This window comes from Dermacentor andersoni, chromosome 6, assembly GCF_023375885.2.
Source record: "Dermacentor andersoni chromosome 6, qqDerAnde1_hic_scaffold, whole genome shotgun sequence".
Lineage (NCBI taxonomy): Eukaryota > Metazoa > Arthropoda > Arachnida > Ixodida > Ixodidae > Dermacentor > Dermacentor andersoni.
Genome location: NC_092819.1, coordinates 41,978,777 through 41,995,720, shown reverse-complemented (window position 1 = coordinate 41,995,720; position 16,944 = coordinate 41,978,777). Strand labels below are relative to the sequence as shown.

Sequence of the window (16,944 nt, the reverse complement as noted above, 5' to 3'; positions counted from 1 at the left end):
GCAAGACTCTACCCCCGCCGTCACTTTCCGCATGAAGCCCAAACGCTGTACATGGTAACTACACGCCCCGCGTGGCCTGGGCTGTGGTTGCGAGGAAAAACATGCGAGGATGAGCTGAGAAGGATGGCAGCTTGATGAGCACTACGGGGAGAGTGCACAGTAACGTTATTAAGTGCATATTATGGGACACGGGGTGTAAATGAAGCAGGGGAGTGCATGTCTCCTCCTCTAGCTGGCTGAGTGAATACGCAAGCCGAGATGACTGGTGGCTTTATGTGCACTGTCTTATGCGCATAGTGCCAGAGGTTGCGAGTTCCAGAGACACGTTGAAGCGAGAGGCAGACAAAGCATTCCCTCCTATATGCCTGCACTCTTTATCGGACCCGTAGTGCGGCAGCAAGTGCTCGCAGTAATCGAGTGAGAGCTCTTCATATTTACCTGTACACACACGATACCACACTTGTTAATTTAATTAGCAAGCGAACGTTTGCTGCACTTTATGTGGCCGATAAAGCTACGAACGTTTGTGTAGTTGTGTAATAATACCTTGCTATCACCATCAGTGCTTTGGCTTTCAGGCAAAACTGAGACTTTTTTATTCATAAAACCAATGCTATAAACAATGCACAACACCTACCGAAACATCGGACGCCATACTGGATCTTGGCCGATTTCTCAGACACATGGCACGCACACGCAACATTGCAAATTTACAACAGACATGGTGACTGTAAACAACAGGTTGTCACATGTCGCCTCGTTTTCACGTGATTTTAAAGCAAAACTTGCTTTGCAGCATCTGACGGGTTTTGATGCTGCATTGGTCAGACTGCGTGGAGAGCAGTCCACTGATATCATCACCCCACTGCGGGCGACACAATCAGCTGCGGCGGCAGAGTGCACGCAAAAGCTTCGCAGGCTTCACTTCATACCGCTGATGTGCAGATATCACTGACACGGCATGAAAATGTACCATTGGCCGCCGACTCTCAAATTTACCAAGATTAATTTTTATTTATTGTTTGTCATCAAAATTCGCAGTTTTTTTTTTTGCTTTTCTCGATTGCCCAATAATTTGCATATATTTATGGCCCCTTTCGTGTAAGAAATATTTGTCGGCAACTGTACTTATTTGCATAAAAGTTATAATCTCAATAAAATGAAGTAAAGTGCCAACTTTACTGACTTCGTTATTTCGAGGTTTAACTGTATATGGTTGTCTTTGGCATCAAAAAAGAAGTTTAAAGAAAAATCAATTGTCCATATGCAGGGCTTGATTTTATGAACGACCACAGCAAGTACTGTATGAATCAGAACAACATATTCTGTAACAGATGAACAATATATATTACATGAGTTCGTACAATACAGACCACAACGCTTGAAACTCGAAAAATTCGTGCAAGCAATCAGTGTAAAAGCATGATGTCAAATCTGGGCTGGCTGTACACATAAATATGTACAGGCCAGAAAATACTGCATATAAAGAAAAAAACTGTACATACATGTAAAAGGCAATAAATACAACTTACGCAACAACTACTATTAGAAACAACAACAGGCCATTCAAGGTATATGAAGAAGTCACCTTAACTAAAAGAGAGTAAGGTAACAATATTTATGTAATGTAATGAGCATTATATGGAACGCCATGTTGCAAAAACATACTGCTACTCCTTGAAAGATCTATTCTACTCGGCATCAACAACATGACTGCTACTTCTTGCTTAGCGCTGATGGATTAATCCTATGATAAGGGTAGTAGTACTACGTCTGGTGAGATTAAGGCAGTGGTACCCATTTATGTAAAAGCATCCTAATACCTACACACAACATTGAAAGTTAGTATGCATCACATAAGTTAGTACATGTCTTTTGATTATTGCAGGCTCGCAACACAAATGCAGGCCCGTTGTACTACGCATTTGAAAAGAGGCAAGCACTTAAAACCAAAACACTGCACTGAACATTACAGAGAAGGACGAAGTGTTTGATACAAGGCATGTGCCAAATGTATGTTTAGCACTTCACTTTAGCACTTCATTCGAAAACTACATTTTTACAATTTAAATTGGGTACTTCCTTCTCAAAACAGACATTCGCACTGAGCTTTTTTTTTTTTTTTTTTTTGTATACACACAGCCCAGTGCCAATGGCTTCGCACAGGCATCGGTGACCCTTCTTCAAGTGTATGTTTATCTAGCTGATATTTACGACTGATGACCGAGTTCATCGGTGACCCTTCTTTAAGTGCATAGTTATCTAGTGAATGTTTATGACAGAGTTTCCATTTTCTTCAGATGAAAAAAATTCATAGTTTTTGCACTTGCTAGAAGTTTGATATCGTATCTTATGAATCTTCCAGTTCGCTCTGTCTTAGCAGAGCTGACCACGAGCACTGCGCATAATAATGACATACAAAAAGCTACTGCAACAGGTAACTTTCTTAAACTGGTCTGCTTGAAGGCTCTACTGGCAAGGTAAGGAAACGTGCTTATTCTAGGCTCCTAAACTTGTGGTGAACAGCGTTGGGCGAGATATCACAGCCTTTTATGCTGAGGACTACAATGCACGCTTGCCCCAATAAGGAAAACCATGCTACAATGAATGCACCTACAATGAAAACTACGGCGATGAAAGTTGAAGAACATCTCGAGACTGATCACTGATTCACTTTCACCAAGTGGCTCTCCATCTCCCGTTGCTTGATAAGCAGCCCCTGGATGGAAACGAGAGTAGACAACGAAGTGATTGATAGCTCACACTGACAGTAAACAAGACAGAAAGTGTATTTTATTTTTTAATGTGGCTAACATTTTTAGCCTACTGTGCCCACTTTGGTGTGCTGCTGCTGCCTGCTATAAAGCTCCTGAAACATCACCCACGCTCATGCAACAAAAAAGAAAATTACACGTCCGATCGATAAAGTGACAATGCCCGCTCTTCTAACTGACAGTAAAGATTAGAGTACATTACACCTGAAAAAAGACACCTGTGTAATCAGGCCGTGGTTCACTCGAAGTCAGATACGCTGAACTCCAATCCTACACTGCCAGCAGGACAAAATTGGCTGTGGTTGGGAGGCCCCGTTCAGTGCAGCTTTCTTTGTGGCATCGGAAGGTGTTAACGCTGTGTTATGTGGTTGTGCTACTGTGCATGCATGTATTATTGCAATTACCATTCTTAGCCTACTTGCTCCACTACAAATTGTAAATAAAGGTGCCTTCAGTAATAAGTTGTGTCGATACATCACTTGAATTCCAATCCCACTAGCAACGACGAAGAACATAGCATTACGAAGAATGTTAATTGAATAAACTTTCTGGCTTCTGTTCAGGTCTGCTGTCCTAAACACACAAAAGTGGGAAAAGGAAACTGAATTACAATACCCTGTGGTTTCTTTTAACACTATGTGTGGGAGGTCGTTAACAAACTGACCTGTCTAAGTGTAAATAACTGCTGCAAGATTTTGTCCTGGCGGCGGGTTGGGCAGCTGGTCACCAATTCAGGATGAACCAATGGATCCTGTAATAATGAAAAGCATGGAAGTCTAGGTTAGATTGTTGTATATCTTTAACTAACAAAACTCGCGCCGCTCAGTTTCCTTCTTCTCGTTCACTGCATAGTGAAGGTTAACAGGAACAGCACGGCAACAAGATGGAAGCAACAGTGGACAACACACAGCAACAAGCCTTGCCAGTCTCTTCGTGTCACCTGCTTCTTTTATATGCCCAATTCTGCACTGTTCCTGCCAAAAAACGTGCAGCCTATGTATGACATTGAAGCAGACAAGATGAGTTGTACTTTGAAAGTACATAATTGCAGAGCACGAAACAATGCACCGGGGAAATTATATCTGAGCATTGCAACAATGTTACATCTGGCCTTAGAGGTGTCCCAGCTTGCATGATCTTAGCAAGAATGCTTCATCCATGCAGCACGACACAGCTGGATTAGAAATTATTGAAGCAGCCATTCACATGATGAGATACCACAGGCTCAGAACAGCATGCACTATGAACTGTTCAATAATATCTAAGTACGAGGTGTATGAACCTACAATTAATCAAGCTAAATGCAACACCTCTTGAGCTAGCAAAAATTGAACCTGGAAGGTCATGCATATTAAAGAATTAAATAAAAAGTTGCTTTTTATTGATCTACATCCTTTTCTTCATCAGAAATTCTGCCTAATTCCTCTGGTTGAAAATGTCATTTATCAATCTCAAATATGAGCATGCAAATAATACTTCTAGAAGCCCACAGAACTAACTATCATGTTTTACTGCTCTTACTTACCAAAAGAACCCCAGGAACATGACAAATACTGGTGAAATTTTAAACAAACCTTAGTGAATTTCATAAGAATCTTGCACCTTACACAAAGACAGTTGCAATTAACCATTGTATCAAGAAACAACTTTCATTTGAAGTTGCACAATAAGTAGTGTTAAATTCTTGTAAAAGGTGCCAATAAACAGGAACTAATAAGGAGACGTCAAGATGATCACAAGGTTTGCACCTTGTAACCATCCTAGCATCTCTCTATTTCTCCCTCATGCTCTCCAATGTTCTTTGTAAGTCATAACAAACTAACAGTCCAAAAATATGTTTTGACTCGTGTCCCCTTTACATCCCTCGGCGATGGCTCCCTCAGAGTAATGGCAACCAATCTCGAAGGTTGGACTTTCGCCATGCTGCATGTCGCTGATAGGCCTGTTAACGTCATAGCCACCATTTTTTTGGACATCGTCTATTAAACTGACAACTGAACCTACACGGCATCCTCACAGACTGAAACTAGTTCGCACTTGTCCTTCACACACTGAGCTAGATCCTGCACCACTGAAATTTTGCAGCGAAGCTGCTAATGAGAGTTTCGCAATCATTTTCGTGCGGCAGAGTGCGGCGTGTGGTGGCTTGGTTGATATCAATCAGCAATAGTACCTGTGTCGGAATCGCAAATTTATTTGCTTTGAAAACATAATTTTCAATAATTATAAAATAAACGTTACCTTGTGTATATCTCACACAAACAGACGTATTCTTTGCATGGTTTTTTAGTCAGTAATCCATAATTTTCCTTCCTCACGTCACGGCTCCGTGTTGAAGTTTAGCTAGGAGTATGTATGGCTGCAGTGGTAAAGACCAGCCAGCAACGCAGCCCACGTGGGATTCCAGAGTGGCCGTATGATCACGACATCGATAACGAATCTTTACTGAGAATAGTTCGCATGTAGACACCTAGTACATTCTAAGAATCTGAAAACTAGCTTATACAGCTTTGCTGAATGGTGTATTCAGATTGGCATACATCTGCAAAGGATTTCTTACCCCTGTAAAGGATGCACCACTGCACTTATATTTCTGTTGCGGTGAAGTACTGTTAAATTTGCTGCAATTTGCTTGACGAATAAGTCACCTTGTTCACGCAACGACCTAACAATCCGATTTGCTTCACAAGAACCATTTACGTTCTTTCCAAGCCTGGAAACCTTGCTGTACTATTCCGAGGTGAAAGGCAGGTAGACAATGACACACATAAGAGAGATAAACAGACAAGGCGCCGATGTGTGTCGTCTACACACACTTCACCTCAGAATATGCTAAACCAACACGCCCAGCTTTCCATCCTAATGTCGTGTATTGCTGCACTAGTTCATAAACACATGAAATTTTAACTCTGCTTGTTAAAAGGACAGCTGGTGAATAAACAGGGGTTTGGAGATGCAATGCAGGTCCAGAATGACGTGACCTGCCTGGACATTACGCTATGTGTAGCTTTCATGAAGGGCCTCACCTGAGAAGAAGAGCGCTGTGCACGCCGGTCTGGTGACGGCGATTGATTGCGCCTTGCCCCGCTGACGCTCACCGATCTCTGCCGCTCCACGATTCCTTGAAGTTGTAGAGGTTGGGCAGGAGTGTTTCCCACTCTGCTGCGGTTTGGAGTGCTTTGTTTCGGCGACTGAGCTTCCCCAAACGGCTGCTGTGGGACATACACTTCCTGCCTCCGCCAGCGCTTGCGTGAGGCAGGAGGGGTCTCTGTAGCTTTTCCCGGGGTGAGCGGAACTTCAGAAGAAATGTTTGGCGAGTTTGAGACATTGTTTTTCACGGCGCGGTGGGGTGACGGCAGCAGTTTGTCACGCAAAGCTGGCACGGGAGGACTCTGGGCTGCACGGCATCCAGTGGTGTTGTGAGTTGTGCTATCTTCCTCTTCACTCTGTGTGGTATTTTGCAAAGCTTCTTCTTCAAAATGAAGAGGTCCCTGGCTCGTAACTCTGACCGGAGCTCTGCTCCTGCTGAAGAAATCGGATAAAGACAACGTGAACACATAATTCGCCATTGTAGGATATAAAAATCACGTGTTACACTATTACTTGAGATAAGCATGAAAAATTCTCTAAGCATAACTACTGGCTTGTCGGAACCAGTATGCACCCATAAATGAAAGTGGTATAGCATTTCTTTCTCCTTATCACATCTAATAATGCAAGAGCCTGTCAGCTGCCTGTCATCTTCAAGGGGCCCTGAAACACTTTTTATCGAAGTGGAGGAGGGCATTTGAAGTGAAAATAGGCTATTTCAGAAATACTTTGCTGCAAAAAGTACTTCAATGCGTTCAGCAGAAGCGGAGGTATTGGCAATCAAACATGGCCTCCACTGTGCTCCCGTTCCTTCTTCAATTACTTGCACTACGAAGGCTACGGCGCAGCGGGGCATGCCCACAATGCTCCGCCTTCTAAACGTCACCGTGCCACGCAGTTCAAATTTAATTTTGGATGTTAACGTGGGAGTTCCAATTCCGGCAACTACGATGCGCCAAACGTAAGCTAAATGTGGTTGTCCTCAGCGAACCACAGCGCGCTTAGCCAGTGGACTCGTGGCAGTAGCCCGTGATGGCTGCGGTGTCTACGCTATGTATCCGACCGCAGCTTGATGTCAGCTATCGACCGATAGCAGCTGTCTAAGGGAATGACAAAAGAGTGCATCCGATGACAAAATAGTGTGTCTAGAAAAGTGGGGACAGGGCCTTATGTTGAAAAGAGAGCGCTTGAGGGAAAGGCAACTTCGCGAACTGCTTGAGAGCTCCACGCATCGCATACGGCAGCAAAACTTGGCTGAGACATTCACAGCAGCGTATCCTACCCACGGACTATGTTATTTAAATAACTAAATAAATAAATACCCTTTAAAAGGATACCCTATATTTAGGTTTCCACATATTCAGTTTAAACTGAAAAAAAAGAAAGAAAGAAAGAAAGAAAGAAAGGGTCCTTGAATTTTTTCCCAGAATTGCATTTCAACCAATAATGTCAATGAAAGCAAATTTACTAGAAAGGTAAGACAGAAATCAGCATGTAGCTGCAAGCCTTCACGCGCTCTGTTACAAGAAGACTAGTGAGCTTAAGGTTATGTGTCAGCCCACCACCCAAAGTATCATTAGTTCTTTCTTATTTCTGTTTCTTATTTCTTATTTAATTCCTTTAACATGCAATGCTTAGTCTTTTTCAGCAATGACTCACAGGGCCCCTGCATAATCAAGTTATTGTAACTATTGTAATCAAGCTAGACAATGTCACAAATAATGTCTCACTTTATCTGAGTTTGAAGTTCAAATGTGCTGAATTTTAATTTCCAAATAGCAACATCACCATGTACGGTTTCACCCTTGCTAGACTGCTTGTTTATATCTGTTATTCGTTGTACTAGATGCAACTACAGTATTGACAAGCAGGATCTGCAGTTACACTGCACGTTTTAGTGTCAGCATACTTAATGAATGGGAGATTCACCAAAGGAAAAAAAAATGCTCGACGCGAAAAACTATTCACAGAAAATATATTTAAAAAAAAGAGTATACTCACAGAAAAGAAAATTCTACAGGAAGTAAAAATTCTAAAAAGTACACCAAATGTTCCAGCTGGAAGCTAGTACTTGTTCCTGTCTGACGTCTTGTTTACACTACTTTGTGCTATACATCGTTCCAATGTAGTGGAATCTATTAATTAGCCCAATCTGCTGCTCTTCTATGTTAGAAAAAATAAAAAACCAGAAATGCTGAACTGTACCTATATCAAGGCCTGTAACAATGCATAGTGAAATGCACAAAACTGGACACCTTTAAGGAAGGCTGTGTGCTTACCTATTCCTCTCAGCGATGCCTCCCCTGCCCACAACCTGCGATGCAAACTGAGGGAACCCGCGCAGCTGTCGTGCTCCAGACTCTCGTTCACAGTGCTGCCTCCGCAGCTCCTGCAGCTTCTGAGCACTGCTTCGGGCAATGGCAACAGGAAGCACACTTGATACCCTGCCTTTGTTCACAGTCACGGGAGTTCGCTGGCTGGCAGCTGGCTCACGAAGGTTTTCTGGTGGTGCATAGGCAGAAGGCTTTCTGTGGACTCCTTTCAATGGCAAACTGTGCTGGAGCCTTCGGACAGCACTTGTGTAAGGAGGGAACTCCCTAAGACAGCTCCTAGGCAAGCAGAGTGGGAGAAGGAGAACACAAAGAAACTGTACTACTATGCATGAATTAGTAATGGGTTGATGAGATAAGTCAAACCTTAACACAAATGTATAAAACAAATTTTTTAATTTAGCCCAACTTCCAGCACACAGTAGTACTGCATATCATAGACAGTGAAAAGCTGTCAGTATTGTTTAACTTCTTGCCTAGCTTGTCACCTCACTGCCGGTTTGCATACCATGGCACAACTTAGCAACGCAGAAGGACAGAAGGCCTTTCAAGGTATGGACAGAAAGCGAACAGGATCGATGCAAAGTACAGCAAAGACAAGTTCGCTGTAATAAGAAAATACTCATTGAAAGAGAGCGCATGTTTGAGCCTCTACCACTTCTGAAGAACAATATCAGGCAGTTAACTTCAAAGCAATATTGTTATAAATTCACTTGTCTTACAGCCACCTCCTGATACTGCAACATGCACTTTCACACGAGCATTTCACCTGACAACAGTCCATCATGTACACAACCTAAGGTAGTCATAAAAGAAAAGTCGGGGCACATCGCAAGACTTCCTGGGTGTGCACCAAGATTTCAATATCAGTAGGATTCACAAGAGTTCCCATAACCAAGAAGATGGAATTACTACTATGCTTCATGCGTAGCTTGAAAAAGACAGTTACTACTATGACTGATTTGTTGATGAAGATTTATGACTTGTCACTCAAGAATCAAGAGGATCTGATTCACTAATTAATGTAATCACTAATCACTCTTAGGAGCAATTAGATATTACATTGAGATGATTAACAAGCTCAAATGGAAACACGCATTTTCTTGCAAAGGAAATATACAGCTGTATGAATTAGGAGCCCAAATATGAATGGATATGTTCAACAGTAATTGATGACCCAAAGCTTAGAGGACGATAAAAATTCCAGGAAGCAATGATGTACTCTCTGCAAACACAAGGCGACTAACCTGAGAAAACTTTAAAATGTGCTAGGAATAGCAGATAGTTACATTCAAAACAAATATATATCCGGAAAGTTCACCAAAATGCAAGAACTGCTGGCACTTGCTTCGCTCTACGGAAAAGCACTGGGCCTCATGCATAAAAACATTCGCACGAGCAAGCTCTGAAATGAATTCAAGTATGTCAAAATATACTTCTTTTTGTAAAGTGACATATATTTTGGCCCAAACACCTACCCATCCAGAGTAAACCTGACACACGACATATTGAAGTATTCAGCTCTATCCTGCGGCCAATAACAGTAGTTATTTGAATATAAAACGAGGTTTTTGCCAGAATCCTTAGCATCAAATTCCCCCCCCCTAAATCGTACATGTGAGTATAATAGATTCAGTTACTGTTTCAATATGATGGCAGCAGTGCCAACTTTTTGGCGATCCATATTTTAGACAGCAGTGCAGATTGCAGCAACTAATAAACCTTGGCAGGCAATTACCGTATCTTTTCACGTATAACCTTCACCTGTAATTTGAACATTTTAACAGTAAAGACAAAGTGTGTGTTATATGCAAATATCACCTTGAGATGCAACTTCACGGCAGTGTGAATTTCATCTTATAATGTGGCTTTATGGCTGTTCATGCTTAACTGCTGTGAAGCCACACCACAAGGCAAAATTTGCATATAACTTGCATCGATTATTTTTATTATTCCAGGAATTTCCGATTATTTTAAATTTCCGGCAGTCCCTGCCAAGTCTCAATAATTCATCGGCTACTCTATATCACCTTACATTAGTTTGCACACTTCGGTTCTCTTTTTCTGGTCCCCCAACTGCACCCTGGATTTATAATCATGACCACCTTATAATCGAAAAAAATATGGTAAGTACAGTTGAGATACACTAAGGCTGTGTTCACACTTGGTCTCGGAGCACGCGGAAGCGGAAAGAACTTGACAAAATCCACCCACCTAGGTGGAGAAATGGGCGGAAAATAAGGCGGCAAGCCCGATAGGTCTAGGACCGATTTTTTCGCCACAGCGAAGCGGAAAGTGGTTCCGCTTCACCAGAAGCTGCACTAGCATGTAAACATCTGGTCATAAAATTTAACATTTTCTGTTGTTCATTATCTATATTTAGGAAAAGCAACTAGCTAAAACTATCGAAACTATGTCTTCTTTATCTTCCATAGTAGACGAAAGTTAAACATGACACGCGCAGTTGCGCGGAATTATGGACTGATGGGTCAATGGACAACTGATGGGTCAATGAATGAACGTATGTCTTGAAATAGTGCACCGAACAGCGCCACTACGCTGACAAACATATGCAAACTAGATGGATGTGAGCGAAAGCGGCAGTGGTTTCCGCTGCAGTGGCAAAACAAATGTGAACATCTTGTACATGCGTGGAAAAGATTTTCCGCCCGCTTGCCGTTTCCCAAGTGTGAACGTAGCCTTAGAGATTGATATTCGAGCTTCTATGAGAATGTGGCTGTCGTTGCTGGAAATCGAACCCGCAACCTAGCGCTCAGCAGCAAAACCACTAAGCCTCCGTGGTGGGTCTAACATGGAATCTAACAAATGAGCCCTGTAGAAAAGCTGCCCATACCTGGTTTCGTACTCTTGAGCCAGATGTGTCGTGTCATCACAGAGAACACTGTGATTCCATCCACAAGGTAGTGAAATGTCTGTCTGGATGCCAAACTCACGACTACGCTGCTGGTGGGATCGCAGAGCATGCTGAGCGATGCGCACTTTCGTCGGAGTCAGGACCCTGTTCTCGATGTAAGGATTCATTTCCACCATTCCCGCCGATGAAAGCAGCGAACAGCGACTGGAGCAGATGGAGGTAGAAAGGCTACCGTCTGTCTGACTGGACATTTCACGCTGCACTTTGTTGCTGGCTGCGACATCGTGATCACCTCGCAGAGGACGTACCGTAGCCGCGGGAGCTAGCGTTGCTGGCATGGACGCTTGCAGCTGAGGCATCGGCAGCGCAGTCTGAGAGGACATTTGCGCAGCTGCAAGAGAGGTCAACTTAAGAATTGCACTTCCAAACTTGAGGACATCTCCTAAAAAGTGCACGAAAATTTATTGCGTAAAATGCATTTTTGATTCAGTCGAGGCAACTTTTCAAATCATATGCTTTGTTCTAGCTATCTGCCAGTTCGCTTGAATTCATCTGAGAACACTGTCTATAACCACTGCCAATTTCTACCGCATATATCATGATGAATGGCAGCGGGTCATTTTATTGCTGGTACTACAGAACCTTGCCTAGACTAAGTTTGTGCTACCACCACAGTTACAAGAAAGGCACTGCACAACTTTCTGGGCTCCTAATTAATAACTTAATTATAGGGTTTCATGTGGCAAAACCATGACCTGATTATGAGGCACGCTGTAGTGGGGTACTCCGGCAATTTTGGGCCACCTAGAATTCTTTAACGTGCGCCTAAATCTAAGTACATAGGTGTTTTCGCATTGCGCCGCCATCAAAATGTGGCCACTGTGGCAGGATTTGATCCCGCGACCTTCTGCTTAGCAGCTAAACACCACCAAAGCTAAACACCAAAGCTAGTCACTAAGCAAACATGGCAGGTAAATTTTGGGCTCCCTTTCAATGCGTTGAGCAATAATTGTATTTGATCTAGACAATCCCCCACACTTTCCAATGTTTTGGAAAAGAAAAAGAAAGAAAAGAAGTCAGCAGACCTCAGCAATTGCTTTGGCTCTGGAACTAAATGGAGCCAATCCCCCATCGTGGGTAAGAGCACACGTGTGACAGGCAACAACAACAACAACAACAACAACAACAACAGCTCTGGAGCTGGATTCACAAAGTTTTTACAGCGAAGCTACTAAGGGGTAGTTCCCCCAGGATCATGTCCATGTGTCAACACAAAACTCAAGCCTTCTCCTCCAACGTGCTGTCAAGTACCATGCTGTGATTGATGCAGCCCAACTAGAATAAAACGCATTATGCGGGCCGATCCCGAAGACAGTGCAATGCCGGGTCGACACGTGGCGAAAGTGAAGCAGGCGTTAAGCCCTCCCTATACGTGGGTTAATTTTGAAGATAGTGCAATGCCGGGCAGACCCGCAGTGGAGGAGAAGAAGCCGTTAAGCACTCCCCATACGTGGGCCGATACTGAAGATAGTGCAATGCCGGGCTAATCCGTGGTGGAGGTGCAGTTTGCCATTAAAGGGACACTAAAGGCAAATACTTAGTAGACGTGGACTTCTTAATTATCACTCCAAAAACCTCGCATCAGTTGTTTTGTGCAAAGGAAAGACTTAGTTTGGAAAGACTTAGTGGCGTAGACCGTTCGGGCATCCTGCGATATCACATGGAAGCTGAATTCTCCGCTACTTGCAGTTTGTGCGAGTTTCACGAGCCAGCAAAATTAGTGCAACACTACGCGGTAACGAAACTACGGAAACGCGAAAGCATGGTAGGTGCAGAGTCGAGCGAAAACGAAACATTTCAACCACCCGCGTCATGGTGAAGGGTAATTTCAATTGTTTTTTTTTTTTTTTTAATGAAAAGAAATGGACAAGTAGCATTTTACTTCATCTTATAATACAATACAAGGATCTTTTTTGCAAGGAGTGGTTGAGTACTAGTGACAGAATTTAACTGAGAAGTGCTTTCGTCATCGGGCAAGTACTTGAATGTCCCGGGGGTGTCTCTAATCATGTCCTGCATTTACCTAAATTTATCGATTATTGAGGCTCTGTTCGCGATAATATTGGCACCTAAGAGATTCTCTTGCACTAATCTATCACTTTACCTTGATCTAATATTTGCCTTTAGTGTCCCTTTAAGGGGACCACGTACATAGCTTCACTGATCATCCTTCTTCACAGAGTGGAAAGGCACCAAGTTTTTTTTGTTCATAAGTACTGTTTCCTATCAGTCAGCAGCCTTTGCTTATCATCAAGTGTTTGTGCATCGTGTTCAAATGAAGAAGAAAAAAAGAAAGAAATATGATGTAGAGTCAAAACTCTACATAATGAACATGGATATAATGAATTATCTTATATGTAAGAAAGTAAATATATATTTTGGTTAGACATGCTTTATTTAAATCAGTACTCTAATGCTTATAATGAAACCAAAAATGCAGGATCTTAAGAGAATACCAGCTACAGCAAAGCATACAGCAAAGCTCAATATGTATGCATCCTGTCAGCAAGAAAGTAAAATACTCGGCAAGAGTAACTTGAAATGGGAGGAGAACATCCCTCTGTAAAATACAATGTCCTTGCGAGAAAACTTAGGTCTTCCACAGTAGTGCATGGAGCAACTCGATGTCCTTCAAGGAGAGTCTTGCACGCTTCCACTAATTCTGGGCATCCCAACAAATAATGTTTCATATCAACATGAGCGTGGCAGAATGAACATATTGGTGAGGGCGACAGTCCCATTTGGCAACTAGTGATGTTTAGCAACGAATGCAAAGCGTCACCAAAATTTTCATGCAATATTCTCATTGCATACGGATTGAGCTTGTTGGAACGACATCATTCTACCTCTACTCCTCATAATTGCCTTGATATGTTTTGGTAGTGTTAAACCTGCTTATGCTGCAATTAACAGTGCGGAAACGTGATGGCTGCAGAAACACGTGGTAGTTTGTGGCCACTGGGGTCATGCTTATCTTTCTAACCAGTAGTGCTATGATTAGCTAAGGCAGTAGAAGACTGTCCTGACTCCAGTTAGGCAAGGTACATTCCGTATTTACCCAAATTTAATGTGCACCTTTTTCTGAGATAATTGGTCCAAAGATTGTCTGCGCGTTACATTCAGATACGAAACCAAACACGAGTTCGTGGCATTGGTAACTGGTTGTTGTAAGTGCCATCTGTAAGTGTAAGTGTGTGTCATTTTGTGGTCAACGATCTGGAGCGGTATTCTCGATCAATTACTTTCCAAGATAACACTTTCGCGAGATTTCGTGCGACTCGGCATCACATGCTTCAGCATATATGGTTTCCAGCAATTCTAGCAATTTATCAAGCTCTCTATCTGCATACAGGGCCAGGAACACTGTCGGCTGCAACTTTGACAAGTCCAGTGTAGATGAACGTAAAACCACACAAAAGAGATGACATTATCTCTAAAAGCAATTGTTCAAGAATACCACCAACTGTGTTCTCGGTATCCGTGGCTAATGAAACAGAAATGGCAATGACAAAGCACCGCTTTCGTTGTGAAAGCTCACTAAATAAACTTCCTTTCTGTGCAGTCGAATTCCGCACATCTAGTTCTTTTTTTTTTTTTCTGATCGTGAACATGGAAGGGTGTGCTATAAATTTCTTTTATATATCAGAGGCATATATTATGCAGCTGCCTCTTTATTTTCTAACTCTATGTCTGTGAAAACTGGGTGCACATTATATTCAGGGATTCGTTACATAATTGTGTAGATATAATGCTACGGGGGCAGCTGCAAGTGAAGCAGACAATGGAGCACCTTCCCTCACGATTCCCATAATGCCTTACCAGGAGCCACTTGAGGGTGCGCACCACTTTCTAGAGTCGTCTATTAAACCCATGGCCTCATACGCGACAGCACAACACCACAGCTACAGAGTCTTCACAACGGATGCCATAGCCAATGAGCCATCGCCTACAATAAACTTGGACGCAATTGACTGAGCATGGAAGAGCACAAAAATAAGAGCGGGCATAGACCTGGATAACTTACAGGAGAGATTTTGCTGCGTTGATAGGTCAGTCTGTTCTTCACTGGCAATGTTTGATATCCCAGCCATAGATGACGATATCCTTTCCAGGGATGTTGAAAAGTCGGCGTCGATTGAGCCTCCAGAGTCAAAATTGGGAAGCTGTTGTGCTGCCTGACCTGGCTGCAACACGTGATGAAACCTTTGGCTTCGCCTGGCTTTTCGTAGTGCTTCGGCTTCCTCTGCAGCCTGCTGCATTTTAGCTATCAGCAGAAGGCGTGCCTTCTCTTCACGTTCCTGCAAAAGGCATAACAAATAATGTCATGTCAAAGCATAAGTGCAAAAGGTGAACCTCGAACATGAAACTGTTTGACTGAGTGGCTGATTCTGAAGGCGTGTACACCTCGGTTATGAGATATGTCAGTAGAGCGCTCTGGATTGACTCTGACCAATTATTGTCCGTCACTGTGCACTGAAATACCGTATTTACTCGCATCTTAACACACACCTCCTTTTCAGAGAAAATGAGTTCAAAAATTGCTTTCAAGTTACAGTCGGATACAAAACCAAAACAATGTTCATAGCATTGGCAACTGCCTTTGCGGTGTTCATATGCTTTACCGCATAAAAGAAATGTATTGCGGCGAAGCTGACTTTAAAAAACCGGCTGCAATGTGCAACACATATTGGACCCTTGCTCATATTTCTTGCTCGAAAATCAGGTAAACATTAGATTTCTACTTTGTTTATGAGCTTTAATGCAATTTATATGCTAGTTTTCAACTTTGGACACATAGAAAGTGGGCGCACACTTGATTCGGAAGTGTATTGGAATTGGGAGAATAGTGCCAAATGAATCAGTGTCATGTTTTGCAGTCTTTTTTTTCTGCATCTTGTTTAATTCGACCTGCCGGATAATTCAATCAATTTCGTCAGTCCTGCCAGAGTCAAATTAATGGAAGTCGACTGTGCCTGAAGATCACTAAATTGCATCGAATTGAATAGTGAAGGTTCAAATAATTCAATTTGCGAAGAGAATATCTACTACAGTGAAACCTCGTTAGTACGAACACCATGTTAACAAACATTTCAGATAAATTAACTTCTCAGAAATCACCTGCTGACCACTTTACTAGATTCAAGGTAAAAATGTTTCAATATTATACAAACTTTAGAACATCGAACGTTTCAGAATAACGATTGTTATTCAGTTTCTGTGTCATGTTAACAAAGCCTCTGTACTACGAATAAATATTCAGAGGGGGATTCTTAGATTTTTGTGTATCCTTCTCGGCAGCCGGAACAGTAAGCCAACAGACGACAAAGCGCCAAAAGCAGATGCCGCTGCGGATGGGTTCTGAAAACCTGAGACAACGCCGGAGGAGAAAAATGCGGGAGAGGACCTTATTTTCTCTCTCTCTATTGCAAGGTGATGATGCATCAGGTTTTGCGAGCGCATGCTCTGCCCAGACAAGTGTCACCTAGCAACACAGGCGTGTCTTCTTTTCCTTCTTTCGCCCTTCTTCCTATGGTCGTACTAGCTACACACGCAAAGAAGTGTAAACTCTGTGCTTGCAAAGTCGAGTTTTTCGGAGGATGTTGTTTACATGTGCTTGACCTTTGGAACAGTTCAGGTGTCTGTGTCGAGCGAGACGGCTGCAGTGTCCACGGCAAGGAACATGAAAAACAAACAAACAAAAAGAAACATTGCGCTATTTGTCAGTGGTTTTCTCAGTATCAGCGTCCCGCTTGCATGCGCCACTCTTACTACAAAGTGCTTCTGTGGTGTGTGGCGGCGGAATCCATAGAAAATA

At 42.6% G+C, this 16,944-nt stretch overlaps 1 protein-coding gene across 1 annotated transcript in view; it reads right to left on the bottom strand.

The window, feature by feature from the left end:
- Positions 1-572: 572 nt before the first annotated feature.
- Positions 573-16,944, bottom strand: part of LOC126521965 (uncharacterized) — a 32,912-nt gene continuing 16,540 nt past the window's right edge. The window contains exons 11-16 of the mRNA XM_050170724.3: positions 15,154-15,427; positions 11,049-11,460; positions 8,144-8,473; positions 5,801-6,299; positions 3,439-3,525; positions 573-2,719 (exon numbers count right to left, since the gene is read on the bottom strand). Coding sequence (XP_050026681.2) covers positions 2,663-2,719; positions 3,439-3,525; positions 5,801-6,299; positions 8,144-8,473; positions 11,049-11,460; positions 15,154-15,427 — 1,659 coding nt within the window. The 3' untranslated portion in view covers positions 573-2,662. The remainder of the gene's footprint in view (positions 2,720-3,438; positions 3,526-5,800; positions 6,300-8,143; positions 8,474-11,048; positions 11,461-15,153; positions 15,428-16,944) is intronic.